The sequence below is a fragment of the Anas acuta genome, chromosome 11 (genome assembly GCF_963932015.1).
Source record: "Anas acuta chromosome 11, bAnaAcu1.1, whole genome shotgun sequence".
Classification (NCBI taxonomy): domain Eukaryota; kingdom Metazoa; phylum Chordata; class Aves; order Anseriformes; family Anatidae; genus Anas; species Anas acuta.
The window spans coordinates 6825345-6847548 of NC_088989.1; the positions used below are offsets into that span (position 1 = coordinate 6825345).

Consider the following 22204-nt stretch of genomic DNA (forward strand, 5'->3'; position numbering starts at 1 on the left):
TGCCCTATAGTTGAGCTCCAGCCATTAAAACCGGTATGAAATGGCTCAAGCAGGGTGCTTTTGAAATTAATCAGTGCTGCTTCCAGAATATGTTGCTGTCCTGTCCCCTTCCTTGCACCTATAGATGCCCACTGCATTTAATTACAGGTCCTCTTCTCCGAGTTATCTATGAGTAAACTGAGGGCTGCTTGCTGTGGAAGTGGGGTCTGAAGGATAGGTGCAAGCTTGGTATTTCTGAAGGTCTTGTGTCCTACTGTGTCCTGCTGAACACAGATCTCAGTCCCATTGTGGCTGTGGTCGCTTCCTACCTCCATAATTTTCCTTCCCAGCTTTGAATTAGTCACAGGAGCTATCATGCCAGTTCCTACTAACCAGAATCCTGGCTCTGATGTCTTGTAGAGCTGGGGAAGGATTTAGGCTGAGATGTAGTTTTGCTCTTTTCAAGGCCAAACTTTCAAATGATTTGGGGTTGTACTCCACTTGGCTGTTACCCATTACATTTTTCCAACCCAAATCACTCCTGGCTGCCCTAATCCCTCCCAGGCTCAGAGTTTCTGTCTCTGCTTACCAGCTCCTTTACAAAGTTTTTCACCGGATGGTAATTCTCGCATGTTGTGACATGGCAGCTACCTCAGCTCCTGTCACAGGATCTGATTTTGGTAGGAAGCTGCTGGGAGATGCTTTTTGACCTCCTTTCAGCCCATCTCAGCATGTTGCTCCTGAACTGACTGTAGCATCATTTATTTTCCTTGTTTTTCTTCACAAGATGAAATACTGGAAGATGCAGCTCATTCGTCACAAAGTTATCACGCCCTGGCCCCTTGCCTCCATGAAATGAGCACAGAATCAAGAAAAGAGACTTATTTCTCCTATACCAAAACGATTCCTTATGCTTATTTCATGTGTATGTGTGCTAGCCATATTAAAACGCTCCCACTTCCTTAGAAGACCTCTCAGTGACTTGTGTTTTCCAGGCTTTGGCATGTTTACACTCACAGTCTTAAGCTGGTGATGATTCATTCATGCTTTTTTTTTTTTTTTTTTTTCCTTCTTGTCAGCTTATACCTTAAAATATTGAACAACAGGAAGGCTAGAAAGCAGGCATCTGAGGGTACGGGAACAGTCTAGGTCTTTTTCTTCCATCTTCTTCCAGCTTATTATTCTCAGCATCTTTTCACCAAGGCAGCACATGGAGTAGAAATAGCGCAGGACCTGCTGCTAATGGTCCCCCAAAAAAACAAGGCTAGGGGCTTTGAGTTGAGGTCAGGTCTCCTATCTGGAGAGCACAAAAGAGGTCTTAGCCGTGAGATCTTTTGGTCCCGCTGCTTGGGGACTTGGCAGCGTGACACTGAGCTCATGCTCAGCGCGTGTTGCCCCTGGGCTGTACTGCAGACTGGTGGTCTCAGGGGATTTGGAAGGATTGCCACTGTTCTTCAACACCTTCAAGGGCTGAACAGAAAAAAAACTTTGCTAGACATGGGTAATTTGGGATTTTCTGTTGTTGCCAAATTTTGTTTCTGAAGGTGTTAGGAGAACAGACCTGGTTTGTGGGAGCATTTACTGTGGTTAGGGATAGAGGGAATGGGCAGCACTGTTTCATGTATATAGCTCAAAACAGCATGGATATAGGCATGAAAAATATTTCTGTAAAGGGAGGAGGGCCAAATACTCCTGAGTGACTTTGGCTGGATGGATCCAGTGAAGAGCCATGTAATGAGCCTTTCTAGACAGTCAGAACAGGCACTTGTGAACAACATGTGGATGTGGATGCTGACATCCATTTTAATTTTTTTTTTTTTTAAATGCACAAAAGAAGTTCACCATTATCTTGTTGGCTTTGAGCTTCTGGCTACCTTGTACACTTAAAAAACCTCTTTTTGATCATTCTTCAAATAGGAAATTTTATTCTCCTAATCCCCGTGCCACAATTGGCGCTGCGGGAGTCAACCTGTAAGCCTGCTCAGAGCCCATTGAGCACATCCACATCAGTGAGCCCTGGCCTCAGACAGCCTGGAAGACTTCGGTGCCTCAGCAGGGCCTATTAGAGCGAACTCGGTAGCAGAGCACAAGCTCTGATTTGTGCTGGCAAGGCTCTGGCTGGCAGAGTGTGTGTGGGCAAAGCAAGCTCATCCCCGACTGCAAAAAGCCTGCAGAGTCTCTGCCCTCAGCTCATCTGTTTCTGTGTCGTGGGAATTAAAAGCAAGGAGAGGAAAATTGTAAGGATAAACCTGGAGAAGCAAATAGGAGGAGGGAAAAAAAAAAGTTGAAAATGTATGCGTTTAAATAATTCTAACTAATCTTACTGAAAAATTCTTTAATCCACAGCAGAGTCTGGTGACCAAGACGAGCATAACACGCATATCGTAAGAGAGGCAGCCCCACCGTCCGTGCTTGATAGCCACACCAACGTTCCCACCACGGAACCATCTCAGAACCTCCCTCAATACCTACCTCCTTCTGCCGAGGACAACCTAGGTCCTCTGCCGGAAAACTGGGAGATGGCCTACACCGAGAACGGAGAAGTCTATTTTATAGAGTAAAGCACATTTTTGTTATTCTAATTCCATCCCTCTCCCCCTCCCACTGGGTACAAGCAAACCTCTGTGGATGCATTGTGTGTGTATTAAATATTTAGTGAAGGCGGTAATGTTGCAAAGCTTAAAGTTCTTCACTGCTTGTGAAGGGCTTTTGCATTTCCTGATTGGATTAGCATCCAAATGACTCCCAAGTTCAAAGCCACGGGCAATTGCTTGTTTGATGAAGGCAGCTACAAAAGCACCAGACCCTTGGAAAATACGAGCCAGTTGTTTTCACGGGTGGAATGAAAGGTCCCGACTGAAAGGGCTGAGAGTTCATTTCTGGAGCCTGCCCCTGTGTGCAGTGCAGCAGAGAATTCCCCCGGTCACGTGCAGAGCCAGGGAATGGGCTTTGTGTGTTGTCCTCTTGTCAGAGCAAACGGGCCGAAGATGTTAACATGCTGCAGCAGTTTGCGGAAGGCTCAGCTCTGTGCAAAGTAGGCACAGCGAGTTCAGAAAAGCAAGGAGCACCTGGTGCTCTACAGTCTTCGCCTAAAAGCTCTGCGCTGTCAGCAGCTTTATGATGATATTGATTTTTTTTTTCATGCCATAAATAATAGTCCCTAATTATACTTGTCTAGATTTATTGAGATAGAAGTAACTTATAAAATGGGACCTGTTAGTGGAAGAGATTTCTTGCACAGAGCTTAGCTAGACATTAAAATTCAATTAGCTTATGAAACTTGAGCCCTTAGCTGCGCGGGTGGAGGAAGGGGTGAGGAATTGATTTGGGCTCTGATGATCTGTGTGATGCGGTACTGGAAACTGAGCCTCTGCGTGCACCAGAAGGCGGTGACCAGTTCACACAGAACCACCCCTCTGCTTCCATCCCTCCAAGCAGTTGGGAGATGATCCCTATGGGTCCCTTCCAACCCAGGATATTTTGTAATTCTGTGATTCTGTGAGAGCTGCGTGGGATTAGGGCTGTATTGAGCAGTCCTTGCCCCATCATCGAGAGAGAGGACTTCTGCAGGGAGCCGAGGAGAGGTCCATCAGAGCAGGTTTTCTTTAGGCTGCAGTGGCAGCAGAACTCATTAGAGAAGAGTGCCAGAATATCGGAGAAGCTGGGGGAATTTGGAGCTCTTCACCAGCTGGGAGAGAGCTGCTGCAAAAAGGGCCAGGGTGCTCTCGGTTGCCTGAGAGGCACCACCAAGCCCTACTGCGTGCCAAAGTCTGGGAGGCACAATGCAAATCCTCATCTGCTGCATTTCAGATGAAACTGAAATGCGTTCATTACCCCGAACGCGGTGTTCTGCCCCTCATTTTGTCCTCAGGGTGCCTCATTCTTTGACGTGCTTTCTGGCTTTAATGTATATAACACAGCCTGAGTAATCGCCCAGCCAGCCTGCCATTTTCCCCCCTGCAAGAGGACAGATGCTGAGTGCCAAATGCTGCCGAGGCAGCCGGTTGCTCCCTTCTGTGTCCCCACGTGGGTCCTGCCATCCTCCCTCACCAGTGCTTCAGGAAGGGGTGTTGCTGCTGCCACCAGTTTCCCCAGAACTAAAATCCATCCCTGCTGTATTCCCCATGCACGTTGCCTGATAGCCGTGCAGGACTGAAGCACCTCAACTAATTTGTTAGACGTTTTGCAGGAGAATCGTGTAGGTGATGGAAAGGCAGAGCCTGCGTCCCCATCTCGCTGTCTGATGTGAATCTGGTAGCACACCAACTGCTTCCCACCCTGCAGTGCAGATTGACCATTTCGAGGATGCACGGGGGGTGATTTCGTGCAGGGAAGTGTGAGTGCGGATGCAGCGCTGAGTGGCTGCAGTTCTATTAATTCTAAGGACAGCCTGAGCCTAGAAACAATTTACTTTGATTTGTATCAAATTAAGAGAGCAAGCTAATGAGCTGTGTGGACCCAAGCTGGCTCAGATGCCTGTACCATCATCCGCAGCACGTTGAGTTTATCAAGTCGGGGTGCTGAAGAGAGCAGTACGGGAACAGCTGAGCCGCTTGCACAGAACCAGCACAGGTCCACGGGGGCCAGAGCTGTGTGTCGGATAACAGATCCTGCTGGTTTGGAGCTGAAGCGATTTGGCCCCTGAGATGCGTTTCTCTGGTGCATTAATTGGGATTTGCATTACGCCAAGTATCCCTGCCCCTCGCTACCCTGCCTGTACTCCACAGGTCTGTCCCTTGAGCTTGGGATCCGAGAGGTGGTTAGCTAAATGCTCGGTGCCTCACCCAACCACGCAGTTGTGAGCCTCGGGTTAGCGAGGCAAAGTCTCAGGAAGTATGTAAATATTCAATTGCTCTCCTCCCACAGCCCTTTTTCTCAGCTCGGCTACAGACTTGCTTATTTATAAGTTGTCAGAACCCCTCTGCTTTATTGCTGCTAATTTGCCTGACTTGCTGAATTTCTGCCATTCAGTTTTCCAGTTGGCGATTAATTGCTCTGAAGCGTACAGAAGCATTAAACGAGTTTGCTCTCCTGCCTTGGGAGGGCTGAGTAGCAGGATGTGTAAAACAAGGACCTTGTATTTATGTTTTCGCGTCCTAGGAGCAGGGCAGTCCATGTTCTGGGAGTAAAATACAAGCTTGCTGGCCGGTTGTTAGCTCCTCAGGGGTCACAGCCCTCTTTACAGCATTTCCTATGTCACGAGCCTGTTGTGAGCCTAAGGTTAAGTTTGTAAACCTCTCTGAGACCTTGAAGAAGTAAATAGCATTACGATGGTATCGAAACTTAAAGCTCTTAAGTAGTGTTACAGGCTAAGTTAGAGAAATGACACCTCGGGGACCAGAGGTTTGTCTTTGCAGGTCCGGTCTAAGATGACATCAGGCTGCAGAGGAGGCATTGTATTACAAGCTTGTCTCCAAGTGCAAATTAAATGAAGGGAGAAAATAAGTTTTAGAAAATGTATTTAAAGCTTTGTGGCAATGCAGCCTTCGCCACTGGTACTGGCATCACAGTACTGCCAAGGGACTTGTGAGAAGGAAGAGTTGAAAGTGAAGCTGTTTGACTTCCATCAAAGGCTTTGACATTTTTGTGTGTGTAATTAAAAGTTGTCAGTAGAAGTTTTGCTTTTGACTAATGCATGGGCCAAGTCTAAACAAATGTTAAAGGTCTTTTGCAGTGAGAAAGGTCACTGCGTCCTGTGGAAGGGAAATTTCTCTTCTGTCTTTTCATCGAGAAGCAAATGGCTCATGAGACAGCTCCTGGAGCTGAGAAACAAACCACCAAAGACTAAAGTTTGGAAATTCATATTATAGTATTGGCAGCTTTCACATGCGTCCTGCCAGTCAGAAATGCTGGGTTTTATATTTTAGCTTTTTGTTTTTCACCTTTGTTTTATTTCAATGCCAAAATTCGTGCATTTTGGTAGACTAGTTTGCAGAACATCAGTTTGTAACGCTGCTTGTTCTGAGGCAATAGCATGCCTTCAGGTCTGTTGAATAATAAGGAGGATATATACTTTTCTGTCACTGATACTTCAGCTCTGGTTTATTAACAAAGGTCATATTTCCATTTTTGGTTTCCAGCCATAATACAAAAACAACATCTTGGCTAGATCCACGGTGCCTGAACAAACAGCAAAAGCCTCTAGAAGAATGTGAAGATGATGGTAAGAGACTGAAAATAGTTAAATAATGATGTGTTTCATCCTTTGGCTTTCTCCCTTTCCTTTCTCCCTTTTTGGTACTGTGTTCAGAAATGTGTAAATGATAATAAGATGGTTTATAAGTACAAAGAGATAATATTCATTATGTTGTAAACTCACTGTGTGTGTGTGTGTAAGCCGTCGAGATGGCAGATCGTTTATTAAAAATCAGCGAGAGGTGGTCAAAGTGAGAGGCCTCTCTGTTTTTGCAAAGGCATTTAAATAGTCACTGGTGCTGAACGAGCCTCGGAGCTCTCGAGCGCTCACTCCTTGGATCACTGTGTAGGAGGAAAGCGGCTGAGGCTCTGCGTGCTCCATTGTGTTACGCTTCAACTGCCTGTTTTACATGAATTGAAAGAGTTGTGTTTTTATTTCCTTGTTTGAGCAAAAATAACTCAATTGCTTCACTTCTACTGTTAAATTCTGACAGGGCACTTAGTGTTGTGGTTGTTGAAAACAAGTTCCGCTTGAAATTGTAGATTTTTGCCACTGGTAATTTGCACTGAGGTAATTTTGTATTCCTTGAGATGTTGGAAATGCAAGCCACTGTCCAATGTAGAGCAGCCAAATGCAGGACTGCTAAAGGAGGCTCTCTCCCTGCATCCTTAAGGAGGCACTGGAAGAAAAAGGGACTCGTGATAAAAATAATACAGACATTTGGGAAAAACCTATGTGGAAATTTTGGTCTACTGACCAGAAAAGGCATTGATATTCTAGTGGATAGTTTCAGCTAACACAATGCTATCATGGTAGACAGTTAAAATTGGAAGGTTTATCTCATCAGTGTTTGTGCTGTCCTTGTAAAATTAATGTTCATGATACGATTAACCTCCTACTGGTGTGAGTCAGCTCACTACGAGTTACGATTTTATTTTGGAAAAGGACCGACTCAGCTCAACGATTTTACCGGCAGGATCAAACCTGGCCCCCAGAACTGCTGTTACTATTTCTGCACGTTTCCAACCTCCTCCTCTTCTCACGTGTGAGATTTTGCAGTATGGGAGAAGTTGTCTGTGCAGCCTTCGCTGCCGTGACGAAGCAGGGCACCAGCTCCTTGTGGGCAGCGCAGCGGCGTGCACCCAACCTGCGAGGATGTGCAGAGCTCAGAGCTCAGATGGAGCACGGGCACGCTGAGCTCAGACGCCTGCTTCACATCCTCGGCAGCTGGCGTCAGCTGTCAAGGAGCGAGCGGAGGGAGCTGGATTAATGAAGGCCTTGCTCTGGGCCTAAAAATGGAGATGTCAGCGAGTAATCAGAACGGGAACAAAATTAAATCGGAGCATATGCAGGCAGAGCTCCCTCTTCCTTGCAGTTAAGCATTGCTGGCAATTTAAGGAGGAGGTTGCAAAGTCTCAGCACAAGCTTTTTTTCTTTTGGAGGGCAGTTTTCCCTGAAGCACAGCTTCTGCTCTGGCTTTCTGTGCCAGTGAGATTCCTGCTACGCCGATAGCCCTGGTGATGGCCCGTGCTGTGCTCTGAGCCAGGACAAGGAGCAGCTGGCAGGATGAGCCGGCAGCGGGCGGCTGAGCAACTCCACTCAACAGTTTTACGTCCCCTTGCAGAAGGGAAAGTCTTCTAAACCTCTTGTCCTCTCAGCAATTACCAGACAAGCATTGGGATAATTTATTTAATTGGGATTGGAAACATGCAGCTGGGTAATTTATTGTATTTAATTCATAATTTTAAAGAGTTGCAGCATTTTTGTTTATCAGGTCCTTAAAATTAGCTAATTTCATCTTCCCACGTGCCCCTTCATTTCATTCACTAAGTTGCTCATTAATGAATATTTTTAACATTCAGTAATTGAAACAGTTGCTTCCTAGGTGCAGCCATGCACTGCGCTGTTTTGCTTGGCTGCTCCAGTCTTGCTTCACACATAAGAATAATTATATTTCAAAGCACTAAAAAGAGAGAAAATTATTTGTACTGCATCATGGAAGTTGGACGTTTTTTGGCAAGGGTCGCTGTTGGGCATATTTCCACTGAAGTCAGTGGGACGCCTCCATTTTGTTTGTGTTCTGTGTGTGTGTGTGAGTTTTTGGGCTTGACCCCATCCCGTCTGTGGTTTTTATAAATGTGAGATGTTTTTTCAGACTTGTTTGGTGGCAGTTGTCTTGTGTTCTTTCTTCGTCTGGACATGTGTCCCTGGCAAGTTCTGGTAGTTTTGAGTTGTTCAGGCTATCAAAGGAAATCGCAGTTCATGTTTCATGTTAATGTTCCTAAACAACTGTTGGGTAGAATCTGTTGCAGGTTGTGGAAGTGTTTTTTGGGTATCCAAATTTTCAAAAGCAGTGCCGTGACACTACATCTTCTGTTTGCTTCTGTCATTCATTTACATGGCTTATACCTTACTGTACTAGGTCCAGGATTGTTTTTACCATCTTTGTTCTGGGTTTGTCATCATCCTTCATTTTCTGACTGCATTATTATTATTTATAGGCTAAGCAATACTTTAATCATCTGTGTCACTGTTAACTTATGAATATGGAGCAGATAACGATAAATGGAGCAACGGTGAATATTGATGGGTTTGTGTGTTTCAAAAATTGTGATCTTTGTCCCGGGTGCCTCTAAAACTGGAGAATTCCCATCTTTGCCTCACCAGTGCATCTGGACTTCGGTGTGGGCCTGTGACTCCAGTTAAACGAGGTGCTTTGCTTTGTGCCTATCTTAAATCATGCCAGTAGTTATAGCGAAGTCAATTGGACCTCGTATGCACACAAATTTACGTACGTTCTTGAAAACCTTGCTGCATTAGTTCTTATTTAGATACAAGGTTTTTCTCTCAGATTTCCTCATTGGTATTCAGGTCTGGCCTTCTGATAGATCCTTGTGTCTACAGAAAAGATTACGAAGGTCGGACCATGCAGATCTGAGGGAGAAGCTTCACTACAGCAAGAACACAGATGTATTACCTTGCCACATCAACGCGTGGCATGAAAATAGTCAATTGATACATATATTCTATTAACTCAAGAACTAGTTCTTTCATTATATACATGAAATCCATCAATATTCTGGTCACTGGAATGTGATAAATGGAAAGCTTGGGCTCAATCTGGAAAACTAGTGCTTGTTCTGCTGTTTGCTGGAGGGAATTTCTTGCTTGGTGCTGGTATCTGAAATTTTCTTTTAATTTTTTCTGTCTCATTTACTGCTCTTCCCTTGGAGAAGAAGGGGTACACACGGAGGAACTGGACAGTGAACTAGGTAAATCATCCATCTCTTGTTTTGATGTTTGACTTCAACTGCACAGTTTTAAGCCTTTAATTGCTTTCTCCTTTGTGTCATTTTGCATCTTTCAATTTTGTTTTTCATTTCAACAAGTCTAATTTAGCAACGAAACTTCCCTAACCCATAAAGGTATTAGTCTTCCCCTAGCCTCAGATTTACAGTAGTTTTTGTACTGATTCAGAGTTTGAGGAAAGCTAGAGGGCCTTAATTTTACAAAGTTTGTTTGGATTTGCTTCCTTCTGGACTCTGCAGAAGTTAGGGGCTTTTACATTGGTATCTCTGGCTTCAGGGAAAGGTTCAAAGGTGCCAAAGTTGAAATAGCCAAAGGATGAATATATTTGCTAGATAATAGAAACAAAGTGTTATTTAGAAGTTTAAGTATTACACAGGTTGTTTTTGCTGAGCTTGTGAATGAAATAGCAGAACATTTTGCCTCAGTAGGTGATTTTATAAGCAGATGATTTCCGATGATGTGGTACATTTTTATTTGCTGCATCCTTTTGTGAAGTGTGCTGTCTTGATATCTAATCTCAGCGGCGCTCGTTCTGTTATCCTGATGGTGGAGGTAGTTGTTATTTCTGTTCAGCTATGCTCTAGTGCACTTTGAAAGCTGAAAGGCATAAGAGATTGCATAGGATTTTGTTTCCACTGTTATTGCTTTAAAGAGGACTGTATTTACAGTTTATAGTTCTGCATACTGGAGGATTGTATTACCAGAGAATTAACCTCCATTTTCTGTAATGACTTGCAAGTTATTCTGCTTCCCGCTTTGGTGTGATTGATATGGCATTGGCAGCCAGCAGCTATTGACTCACTTTTAACACTTCTCCAGGAACTGTTCTCCTAGATAATACACCTGGAATAATGCATGAGAAGAAAGGCTGAAAAACAGATGCAGGGAAACTCATTAATTGATAAGCCTGACCCCAGTTCTGCAGGCACTTAAACACACAAGTGTTTTGCTTGAACATCATGAGATGTTCTCTTTGTTTTAATGCAGATAAGCTCTACTGAGGTCACAGCCCATTGATATGCTGTTGAGATTAGCAAATATCGCAGTGTGAAGAAAGACATTTTCAAATGGTTCAGTGACAGCAAAGTTAGTGAGGGGACATGAAGACATATGGCCTACTCACTAAGTGCATCAGTGCTTAGCGTGAACGTAGTGCTGCTGGATATTTAGCTCTGTATTATATCTGCAGTTTATTTTATAAGTATGAGAAAATCAAAAATTAAAACATTTTTATGCCTTCTTACTTCTGAAAAGAGATGGACTGAATATGGAGGTACAGATCACCTCTCCTTATGTTATCATCTCTCTTTTGACAGAACATTGACATAAAAAATTAGTCTTTGGAGTAGAATTTGTCATACACTTGGGCAGATCCTCCTGGACTCACCTACATGGGGAGCAGTATAAACTGGGTACACTGAAGTCTTCTCCAGCTCCTTTATGTGATGCGTGGAAGTGACTAAAATCCCTGGAGGAGTTCCTTTGTAGGATTCCATCTATCCCCTCTGTAGGGTAGGATACTAAACAAGAGTATCTCAGTAGGAATCTGTGTATTTACCCCAGGCTTAAAAGCGTGAGATTGGATATTTGTCCACTGAATGGACAATATCCAATATTGGAATATCCAATCTGCTGATGAATTCTCTGAGACTTCAGAGTGCTGCGTGGGTGTACCAAATTAAAAGCGGTGTGGCTCACTCAGACTCCTAATGATGCAAAATGTTTTTGGAAATCTTATATTTATGAAAAATTTCAATACGCTGGGTCATCTTCTGTTTGGCAGGAGAGGTGGAGAAGGGAGATGAATAATTTAAAGCAGCTGAGAAGCTAGACTGCAACGTGGCATAGAAATTATTGTTTTAAATGGCTCTGAAGATTATTGACATTCAAGAAATTTCATAGGCTTTTAGAAGTCCAAAAGTGCATTTATGTAATCAACAAGTAATGTGTTAGAATTGCAGGTTTTTTGTATTGCTACTTCTGGAAACGTAGACACACATTCCTCAAATGGGAAGCTGCAGAGATAGAAAACTGTCCAGGAGGCTGAAAGGATTTGGGCACAATACCAGTTTGGGGGTTAGGAAAGTGCCGATTTTCTGACTTTCCATGAAAGTTCTTTAAAAGAAAAGGAAAATTTAATACCAAAACCTGTTGTGAACAGAAGCAAAGCAAAGCATTTTTGTTTGAACTGTAAAAATCAAAAGCACTTAATAGTCCAAAATCAACAAAAATTACTAAGCAAGCAAAATTGTGGAAAACTAGCTTCAAGGCATTTGTACATTACATCTCCCTTCCCCCATTAATTCCCTCCACCCTACCCCACCCCCGGCTTGGTTGTTACCATACTACTTTCACCGCAGTGCAAATTAAGAATGAAATGGCTGCCACAACTTGCAATTTTCCTGATTGCTTGCTAGGTCTTAATTTAGCTGCACGGAAACTCTTTAAGCCAGCCCCGGAATGCTTTCACCATACGGGACTCCTTTGCAAACCAGAGAGCTGTCTTTGCAAAAAGACTTTCAAGATTGGCCTTTTGCTTTCTAACTTTTGCTCTCATACAGTCTTCTTCCTTGCATGGCGTGGCGAAAAACCAGTTTCTGAAGCATTTATTTCAGATCAGTCTTCTGATAAACTTGTGTAGTTTATCTTATGCCCAAAACTTAGCACTGGCTTGCATTTAATTGCTTATGTCTCAAGGAATCCAAAGATGGTAAACCCAGTAAGGATGAAATAATGATAAGAATGAAAAACCTACCTTGTATCTGCAAATAAGGGACATGTGGAGCAAAAACCTTGAAATCAATTTCATCTGATCTTCAGCCAATTCCGAACACAAATATAAACTTTGAGTAATTAGTCCATGTGTGTTTGTATAGATTCTGCTCGTCTCCAGTCTGGAGATGTTTCTATCCTTATGGCAACAGAGCTAAAGTCTGTTAAGGCAGAATTAGATAATTACATTTATTCTAACTAATGGGCCATTGTTGATTGTATTGGCTGAGAAATTGATACCATTAATGAAAACAAATCTTTGCATTTGATAATAAACAAACACTGATTATATTCTGTTGGTCTTGTCAGTTTAGTGATAAATTTTGAGGAATTATTTTGCATCAGATATGTGAACTTATGTTATCTGACAATGACTTTTTAAAAGAATGAATGTGCAGAGGCTGTGGGGCAGGGACCACGCTTGCACAGTCCATAGCATGGTGGAGCTTTCTTTTGAGTTAGATTACAATATTGCTTAAACGTACCACTCTATCTGGTGATTATTTCAGTACCCATAGCCAATGGGAACATTGTGTTCAAAGGAGTGGGACAAGGATCAGGCCCTTAAGTAATACATACAGCTTTAATAACCCTCCGTTGGATGCTGAAGTGATTTTATTACATTCACTAATTATAGCTAAAGTACTATATGCAGTCTAGAAAATCAACAAGAACAAAAGTGGATACATTTCCAAATGTTAATTTCATCTTCAGAACTGTTTTTTGTTAATTATGCTAATTAAAAAAGGAAATCTCTGTTACATGTGATTATGGCAATATGTGTTTTTACATTAAGTACTATGCAGTGAAATACATCTGTGTGTGCCAGCCCCACTTGGGTGGTTTCCATATGCCGGGTGTTTACGTTAAATCCCCTTTGTCCCGTTCCAAGATGCACGTTCACGTTGGACTTGGGGCTGAGCGATGCAATGTAAATCCCTGAGAGATGTGTCAAAAAATACAATTTTATCAGCAGTGGTGAGCATAAATGGCTCCACCCTGGTAGAGAAGATAAAAGTGCTCTTTCTGTTAGCCTGCTACAGTTGCCTGCTGCAGTCTTACCCATCTTCATGTGCTGGTATTAACGTAAATCTGGCCTGTAGCCTGTATCCATCCATTTCTGCTGCAGTGCCTCCACCCAGGACCACTCTGCCCGTGATGGTCAAGCCAGGAGGGTACTTGAGGCACTCCCAGAAAGGAAATTTATTGATCATTTGTTCATTTGATGCAAAAAACAAATCTAAAATTGACTGGCTAGGGCATCTTCCCACGCTAACACGGCACCGATGGGGCAGGTTGAGATGTCAGTGCCGCGCTACGCCAGCCTTTAAAGAATGCTGTGATCATTCTGGAAAGTGTCTGAAGCAATATCTGAGCTGCTGCTGAGTGTGTATGCTGAGAAAGAGCAGGTACCTGCCAGAAAAAGATCCTGCAATGGAGGCTTCAGTAACGCTTTTTCTATTTCCAGAGTTGCCTGCTGGTTGGGAGAAAATTGAGGATCCTGTATATGGTGTCTACTATGTAGAGTAAGTGCTGCTGTCTGGGGCTGGGGTGGCTGGTGGGCGGAGGAAGGCTTTCCTCTGCCTTGTGTTCCCCATCCTCGGGTGGGCTCTGCTCAGGGGAGGCAGGAGCACCCCAGGGGCAGGGCGTGCAGGAGCCCCAGCACCGCCCAAAATGCCTTCATCCATAGAGCACTGACAAGCGTGCAGTCAGCTGAGCTCGATCCCCTTCATCCAGCACTCTGCTCACAATACCAGCTGGTAAACCAGGCTGCCCCATTCCCCTCAAGTGGCTCCTGAGGAGGAATGGAGGAGCCTGTGTGGCTGCCCAGCCACGGCAGAGGTTCTTGCACGGGGCTGCATTGCTGTGACTGGAGTCATGGGATTGTGGCGACGCTCTCCGGAATTAGAACAGCTTCTTCTCCATCTAGATGACAGACCGCTTCCCTTGGGAAACTGGAGAGCTGAGTTTTGTTTCATCATTGACCCCATAAAATGAATTTTTAATTATGTGTATGCTCCTGTCTACCAGGGTGGCTTACGATAGCCCTCAGAATAGACACGGAGTACAATTTCTGTCTGCTTTGGCTCAGTTCTGACCCCACCATCTGTGCCTAGGGAAACAAGGTTAGCAAACTGTGTAATTAAGGCTTGACATTTATTTACCAAAGACATCGAGAATATTTTTCGGCTATTAAATGCCGTGCCAAGAGGTCTTTCCAGCCTTTTTTCCTGTCACTTTATATATACGTGCCTGGTAGTTCTGTGGCACTCCTTACTGCTGTAATTAAATAGAAAAGTAACAGCAATGAGACGTAAGTTTATTTTACTTACTATCTATAAGCTAGCAAGATACTCGTTATTTGAGCATTTGTCTCTGTTCCTTCCGATTCAGGCACTCCTCTATTATTGATTAATAGTTTTTTGAGAAACAACTTTAAGATGAAAAAGTTTAAATTGTAGCATTTTTTGAAATCCTTATAATTATTCTTAAGTTTCTGAAGCTATCTTGAAATTGGAAACGTTTTACAAAACTCACGAACTAGGTTTTACCTCCTTCTTTGTTTGGTTAAATATTGCTCTTTAGCAGAAAAATTCTGAGCAGCACTCTACAGTGCTTGTATCATAATTACTTGAAAATGTGTTTGCTTTTTAATAAAGACTTGTGGGATAAGAGACTGTAAAATAAAAAAGTCCTGAAATGTAAACTTTGCCTTGGACACAAAGATGGGCATTAAGCAAATACAATTAACTCTACCAGTCCCCTGGCAGTAGGAACTGTTTATAGTGATGGAGAAACTTTTACTCTTCTGTTGTTTGTTTTTTTTTTCTTCTTGAAATTGGTAAGAAGTATTAGCTCTAAACACTTTGTAAGGGTCAAAAGCACCCTAATGGCCCTTGAAGGAGAGCAGCTGGTGTTTCACCAAATGCTGGTTTCAACAGGGAGTGTTTGCTGGTGGCCAACTCTGAATATTTTGATCCGTTCAGAGCTCAGCTTTTCCGCCCATAGCCTGCATCCCGGCAGATATTTTTAAGACACTCTATTAATAGTGTGCATTGATCAGATAGCTGGCAGATGTTAGCAGGTATTGGGTTTGTGTTTGTTTTTTCTTTTTTTAACTTCAGTGAGCCAGGGAATGACTGCACCTCCGGGAATCAGATTAAAGTGGGGATGACATAGGCCTGTCCTTTAAAATACAATCAGGCAAGGGCACCTTTTGTGCTTTAATCTCACTATTTTACAGAATAGATCATTATTTTAGTGTATTTGAAGGAATTAGACAGTGCATCATATCAAGACTGGAATCTGCTTGTTTTCTTAAATATGCTTTTTGGCACAACTAGGTGAGCATTGCTGCTCTTCGTATCATTTGGAGTTTTACTCCTTTCCTCAGAGAAGTTTAATACCTGACCGTCATGCCTGCTTGTCACATAAAGGATTTCCTAATTCTTTGCTCTCTTTCTTCCCCAGCCACATCAACCGGAAGACACAATATGAAAACCCAGTTCTTGAAGCGAAGAGGAAGAAACAGCTTGAGCAACAGCAACAGCCACCCGAAGGTTGGCACCGCCGAGGGCTTGGTGGTTGGGGTTTTCATGGGGGAATGTGCCTTCCCTCACTTTGACAGCACCGTGCCAGTGCTTTTGTCCTTCGTTTTGTGACCTTAGAGCTTTTAAAAGGCAAAACGATGTGTGTAGAAAAGTTGCAAATGCCCTTCACATAAGATGAAGAAAATCTAAACCATCTAACCACTTAAATGTCCTAGCTTTCAGCCCTGTAATGGGGAGAGGTTTTTTTTAATGGCTTTTATTTCTGGGAAGTTTCTAGGCTTCCGAGAAATAATGAAAGCACACGTTTTCCTCTTTCATCTGCTGTATCAAGTTGTTCGCTATAGCTGGTGTTGTTCCAGTCTGCAGTGGGACTTGTAGTCTACTGAAGGAGATGAGGAGCGGGCATTTTACATGTACACTAGAGAAGCCTTTCAGCATGGGGGAGTTCTTGACCCAAAGATTTTGGATGTTGTCAAGCTCTAGCATCTGAAGTAATTTTGTGATTTCAAAACGCTTTTTCACTTTTTTTCCTTTTTTTTTTTTGTTTTAGTTCTCATTTTATTCTTTTTTTTTTTTTAAAAAAAAAAAAAAGCAGCTCAAATGCAGTGAGATGCCTGTGGGTTTGTCTTGGTACCTCCATAGCGTTCCCACCCCTCATTCAACAATGGCTCCTGTCAAAGGGGGAGATAATTGGGATGATTTAGGCCTCAGCATTCCTTCTGCGGCCCCATTTGCAACAACATCATCCCTTCTACTTAACAGTCAGGGTGAACAGATGTGGGCTGTGAGGAACAGATTTAATATAGATACTGAGACCACCTAGATGCAAATGACATCCTAAGTATGAATGTGAGGTAGGGCATCCCAGCAGTTGACCTGGACACAGAGTCCTCCAGAACAGGTTTTTGAACATCCCATTCATTTTATTTCTTCTTTCCATGACTCTTTCCACTCTTGCCATGCTTCTCATGTTTCCTGTGCTCAAACCTTACACTCCCAGTGTGTGTACATGCACGAACTCGTAGTGCTGATGTGAAACAAGTAACGTTTCCCTCTCTGCCCCCTCCAGAATGGACAGAGGAGTGTCCATCTCTCCCACCACCCGCTGCTCCAAACCATGTTTCAAACAACCAAGAGGCAGTTCGGGAAGCACCAGTGCAAGGTAACAACCTTGTTGAACCAGTTGTAAAAGTGCAACAAGTTTTTTTTTCACACAAATTCAATTCCCTCAGCCACAGTAAAGGGAATATCTCCATTACTAGTGTCATACACCAGCGTATGTGCCTGCTCATCTGAATTACCCTAGACTTTGAGACTAGTTGTTTCAAGACGACATCTGTTGCCAAATGCAAGAGGCAAATGAGATTACCTGCATGAAAAAAGGATTGTGACTGTTCTCCCATGTAGTGTTCCAAGTCTTTAAAAAGGCATGAAAATATGAGTTACATCAGTGGGTTTTAACAGCAACTGCTGCTGGTGGATGCAAGTTCAAATGGGAGGAGAACTTGTTCTACAGAGCTGTATGGGTAAGCAAGGATTAGGTTTTTATTTCTTCTAAACACTGCTGAGCTTAGAGTGTGGCTCTTATAGTAAGATCAAGAGCAAACTTTTTTTTTTCTGTTTATACAGGGCAACCTTCCCTCCCAAAATCTTACCATATTTTAATATGACAAAGACACAGACATACACATGAAAATTTAAGTTTGAATACCTTTAATGTGAAAGGGGTAGGAGCTGAGAGGGAGTGATGAGGAGGGAGTGATATTAGATCTAAATGCTGTGGACCTACTTTGAAGTTGAATTAAATGTGTACAAGCACTGTAGGGTACGATAGCCCTTTTTATTAGTGTTGGTGGTCTGTGTATGGCCAGCTCCTCACAGACCAGTGGCTTGTCTTAGAAACTTTGCCAGACAGGACAGGAATCATTCTTGGATTTGCAGCATGAGCAGAAAGGTTGCTAAATCAGGTTGCCAGCAAGGGCAGAATTTCACTTGTACCTGTTGCAGTACAAGTGCTCTCTGGTTACAAGTGGTTGTAAGTAAGCTGCATCTTTAGTGACATCTAAATTGCATTGCGTGTGTGCAGCATTGCCCTGGTGTGCAGAAACCAGAGGAAGAGGAAGGTGAGAGAGGGGGACACAGAAGCATGTAATTGAGGCAGGCCCCAGGAGCTGGGAAATAACTCTTTAGCCCTGCAGGTCAGCTGTGGTCTCTGAAGACGAGTCTGGCAGGTGTGGTGGCATCCCGGGGTGCCTTTTCTGCCGTGAAGAGCCAGGACGTGCTCTCTGTACAGGTGGCAGCAGATCTGACCTTCTGAAAAAGATGTTTCCAATTTGACAGTATCCAAACCCCCCAGCACATTCCCAAGGGGTGTTAGAGTGTGTTAGGATAGTCCAGACTGGCAGCAAGGAAAAACACAGGAGGTCTGGGGGCAGTGCCCTGCCCACCAGGCATCTGGTGTTTGTTATCTCATCAGAGTGCCCCAAACAGCTGGTCCTGTTCAAGGAGACATCTCCAAATGCCACATCTGCCTTTCACACTGTCAGGAAGGAGCAAGGGCTGCCCAAGCATCCGTACATGACAAAGCAAAGGACCCGTTAGGAGCCTCACTCAGCTCTCTACCCGCTCCTGACTGCCATCCACCGAAATCTTACAGCAACACTCCAGGAAAGCGTTAGCATGTCTCAGCACCGCTCTGAGTGATGTGCCCTGATACCCACTGATGGCTCTCTCTCTTCCATTCCTTCCTCTTTCTTTCTCAGTGCTGCTCCTCCTCTCGCTCCCCCTTTCACAGCAGCTATTTCCAGCTCCCTGTCCTCCTGCCCTGTGCCCAGGGGTTTCCGTCTCCCACCGGTGGCACTGCTGGTGGGGATGTGGGCACAAGGAACCCTCCCTGTGCCTCTGGCACTGCTCCTCCAGCTGGGATTTTGTGGATACACTCCCTTAAAACGTGAGCCCTTCCCAAATGCTGTAGGTGGGACATAGCCTGTGGTGCTACCGCCCGCTGTTACTACAGGGCGAGTTCACGCTGTGTTTGTAGGCAGAAGCTGGCACGCTCTGCCTGTTCTGTTCAGCTTTTGAACCAGAAATTAGCAGAGGACCAAGCCCTGCTACGTGCTGCCTCTCAGCTGTGTTGTTACCGGCTGCACTCAGCGATCAAGGCGCTTCTCTGCACCTTGGGGCCTGCCCACGGTGCGCGGGATTTCTGCGCTACCCTTCAAAGGCAGAAGAGTGCGAATCCTCGCACTTCCCCCTCATGAATAATCTTCAAATGCACATTTTTATTCCCCCCCAAAACCCAAGTCAAAGGCTTACAAGCCTCCCTCAAGGTCTGCTTTCTGAGCAGAGGCCCACGGCGGTGCTGCCGAGGTTTTTTGAGCGTGTGCCAGCTCTCCTGGCTGCGCCGCACGCTGCTGCTCCCGGAGCTGTCACCAGAGGGCTTAGTGGCACAGTCGCTTCCCCTCTAAGCATTAAAAACAATTAAAAGTGCAAAGGTGTTCGGTGTAGGCTCTGTGAGGTACAGCAGCTCTGACTCCTTCTCCAAGGCTGTGTGACATGCTCGGTGAGGATGCGCGTTTGGTTTTGGAGCGCCTTGTTCTCTCTTAACCGTGCTCCCGGAGAGCTTTAGCAGCCTCCGGCACAGCCCCCCCAGTCCCAGGGACTCTTTGATCCGCACCTCACAACGACAGTGCTTCATCCGCAACAGGCAAGGAGCAGAAAGAAGAGTCAGACATCAGGCAGTGTCTGAAGAGCAGCAGCACCTCCCTGCCCTGGCAGCAGAGGTCCTAGGGCGACAGCGATGGTGGGGTGGGCAGGGGATTGTGCTGGAGGGCTGAGCAGTGTCTGGCCGCTGCTCGGGATCTGCTTTTGCTTGGTGGGTTGGGAGAAGGCCAAGGACAGGGGAAAAAAATGGTACTAATTGCTGCAGAAAATTCTTACTACAGATTTTTTTTGTAGGGGGCAGCTGTGCTGCGCACCTCCCATCCTTACTGGGATGGATGTCACCACGTCAGGACAGAGATAAGACATGTATCTACGCCAGTATTGCCAGCTTTAATATATTCTATTCCCCCCAAAAAAACATTTTTCCCCCTGTGTAGCCTCAGGTCTTTGGTATGCACAAGCACAGCTAACAAAGCAGCTGGTAATAGGAGGTTTTCGCTCGTTCCTTTTACTGCATGATTGGTCCCAGGGAAACAGGTGGAGTGCAATGAGGTGCCAGGACAGCAGAGCCAAGCTCGGTCCCAGCCCGGCTCACCGCTGTGTCTGTGCACTTGTTAGAAGGGTGAGGGACAGAGGAAAAACAGATCAAATGCTCCTGCCTGCCTGTTCATAGATTTTCCAAACTTCCTACACAGGAAAACCTTTTTTTACGAGAAACCCCTCGGAGTTGAAAGGGAAGTTCATCCACACTAAGCTAAGGAAAAGCAGCAGGGGGTTTGGCTTCACTGTCGTCGGAGGAGATGAGCCAGATGAATTTCTGCAGATCAAAAGTTTGGTGCTCGACGGCCCCGCAGCCCTGGACGGCAAAATGGAAACAGGTACTTTAAATCAAATCTCCACCACCACTTTGATTTATGTTTTTTCAGATGTTTTTATGCACAATTCTTAACGACCTCTAGTCCTCACCTTGTTTTGGGGGAAGGGCATTCAGCTTTCCAATTAGCAAGCAAGGAAGCGGGATGCGTTGAGGGATATGCTCTAAATCTGCGGTGTTTGTGTAGGGTTGCATCTGCACGTTGTATTTATCTGCCGTGGCGTGCACCCCTTCTCCCAGCTTCTCGCAGGATATGGGCAGAGGAGTGCCCACCTGCGCATCACATGCTAAAGATCCCTGTCTTGCAGCCACAGCCTTAAAGAAGTGAATCATACCTAGATGTCAGGCTAAAGTATGCTTGAGACATGCTACGTGGCAGTGTTTTTGAGCAGTTGGTATTTGAGCCTTCTGTTACAGCTCTCATACGCTCTCAGTTTTGCTTCTATCATATGTCAGCGTAGCACAGGGTGTAACAGTGAGAGCTGGGGCTTCACAATAACTGCTAAATGGGCTATATATTGTCGCTTGAATTTATTAATTTTTGCATGAGCCAAATTCAACTTTCCATTTCAAAAACATTTATGTACTTGAAGGCTTTAGCAGTGAGCCCGTTATGTGCAGATAATTCTTACTTGCCCAAATGTGACTGCTCCTTTTCCTTGCAAAGTATTTGGGTGCTGCTCTTCACCTGAGAGTGGTACCTGTGGGTGCTGCGGATCAGAGCTCGCAGGCTCCATTTCTCAGGTTCCTGCACAAACGTGAAGCAGCTGTACGCATTTGTCTCTCTGTCTGTGTCCTCTGCAGGGGACGTCATAGTCAGCGTGAACGACACCTGTGTGCTGGGGCACACTCACGCTCAAGTCGTGAAAATCTTCCAGTCCATCCCCATCGGTGCCAGCGTGGACCTGGAACTGTGCCGCGGCTACCCCCTGCCCTTCGACCCCGACGACCCCAACACGAGCCTGGTGACGTCCGTGGCAATTTTGGACAAAGAGCCGATCATTGTGAACGGGCAGGAAAACTACGACTCCCCGGCGAGCCACAGCAGTAAAACAGGGAAAGTAAACGGCACAAAGGAGGCGAGGCCCAGCAGCCCGGCTGAGGTCTCCTCCAATGGACCCCACGGCTACCCCAATGACACGGTCTCTTTGGCCTCCTCGATAGCAACGCAGCCTGAACTGATAACTGTGCATATAGTGAAGGGGCCCATGGGCTTTGGCTTTACTATAGCAGACAGTCCCGGCGGGGGCGGCCAAAGAGTGAAACAAATCGTGGACAGCCCGCGGTGCCGCGGCCTGAAGGAGGGCGATCTCATAGTCGAAGTGAACAAGAAGAATGTGCAGAGCCTCACGCACAACCAGGTGGTGGATATGCTGATTGAATGTCCCAAGGGAAGCGAAGTCACGTTGCTGGTGCAGCGAGGAGGTACGTTTTCGAAACCTCTTGCAAATCTTTCTTCTTGAAATTAAACAAGAAAAGTGCGTGTCACGAAAGAAGTGCTCTCTTAAAGCTCTCTGCTGAAATGCTTTGTGGCCTGAGGTGTAGGATCTGCCACATGTTGGCAGTTGTTAGGTCACATAGATGGTTAAAATTATTTGGGTTTTGATGCTGCTCTGAAGGCAATGTGCATTAGTTTCTGTGCGCACTTGCACTACACACGGCGTCTGGTAGGGGGCAAGAGGGTGGTATGGCTACACCTTTACTTACATTACAAACCTCAATCTGCTCATAAAACTTTATTCATTTAAAGAACAAGGACATTTCTTGAGCTGTTTTAAGGGATGAAAGAAGCTTGTAATATGTTCTGTGATTTGCAGTGTCTGAAGCCAGATACCTATGGACTTTTCACTATGGAAATGATTTTTCACTGGGGTACAGTTGGGGTTGGAGGCAGAGAAGTTAAACTTCTCCAAGTTGCGA

General features: G+C 44.9%; 1 protein-coding gene across 30 annotated transcripts in view; it reads left to right on the top strand.

Moving 5' to 3' along the window:
• MAGI1 (membrane associated guanylate kinase, WW and PDZ domain containing 1) overlaps positions 1 to 22204 on the top strand; it is a 317508-nt gene that overhangs the window by 242491 nt on the left and 52813 nt on the right. For 14 of the 30 annotated variants that reach the window (XM_068694412.1, XM_068694411.1, XM_068694410.1 and 11 more), the window contains exons 5-12: positions 2326 to 2536; positions 6060 to 6142; positions 9349 to 9387; positions 13665 to 13722; positions 15668 to 15756; positions 16817 to 16909; positions 20106 to 20288; positions 21089 to 21709. In XM_068694412.1, the coding sequence (XP_068550513.1) occupies positions 2326 to 2536; positions 6060 to 6142; positions 9349 to 9387; positions 13665 to 13722; positions 15668 to 15756; positions 16817 to 16909; positions 20106 to 20288; positions 21089 to 21709 (1377 nt within the window). The remainder of the gene's footprint in view (positions 1 to 2325; positions 2537 to 6059; positions 6143 to 9348; positions 9388 to 13664; positions 13723 to 15667; positions 15757 to 16816; positions 16910 to 20105; positions 20289 to 21088; positions 21710 to 22204) is intronic. The other 16 variants (XM_068694418.1, XM_068694417.1, XM_068694413.1 and 13 more) reach the window with 6 other exon arrangements.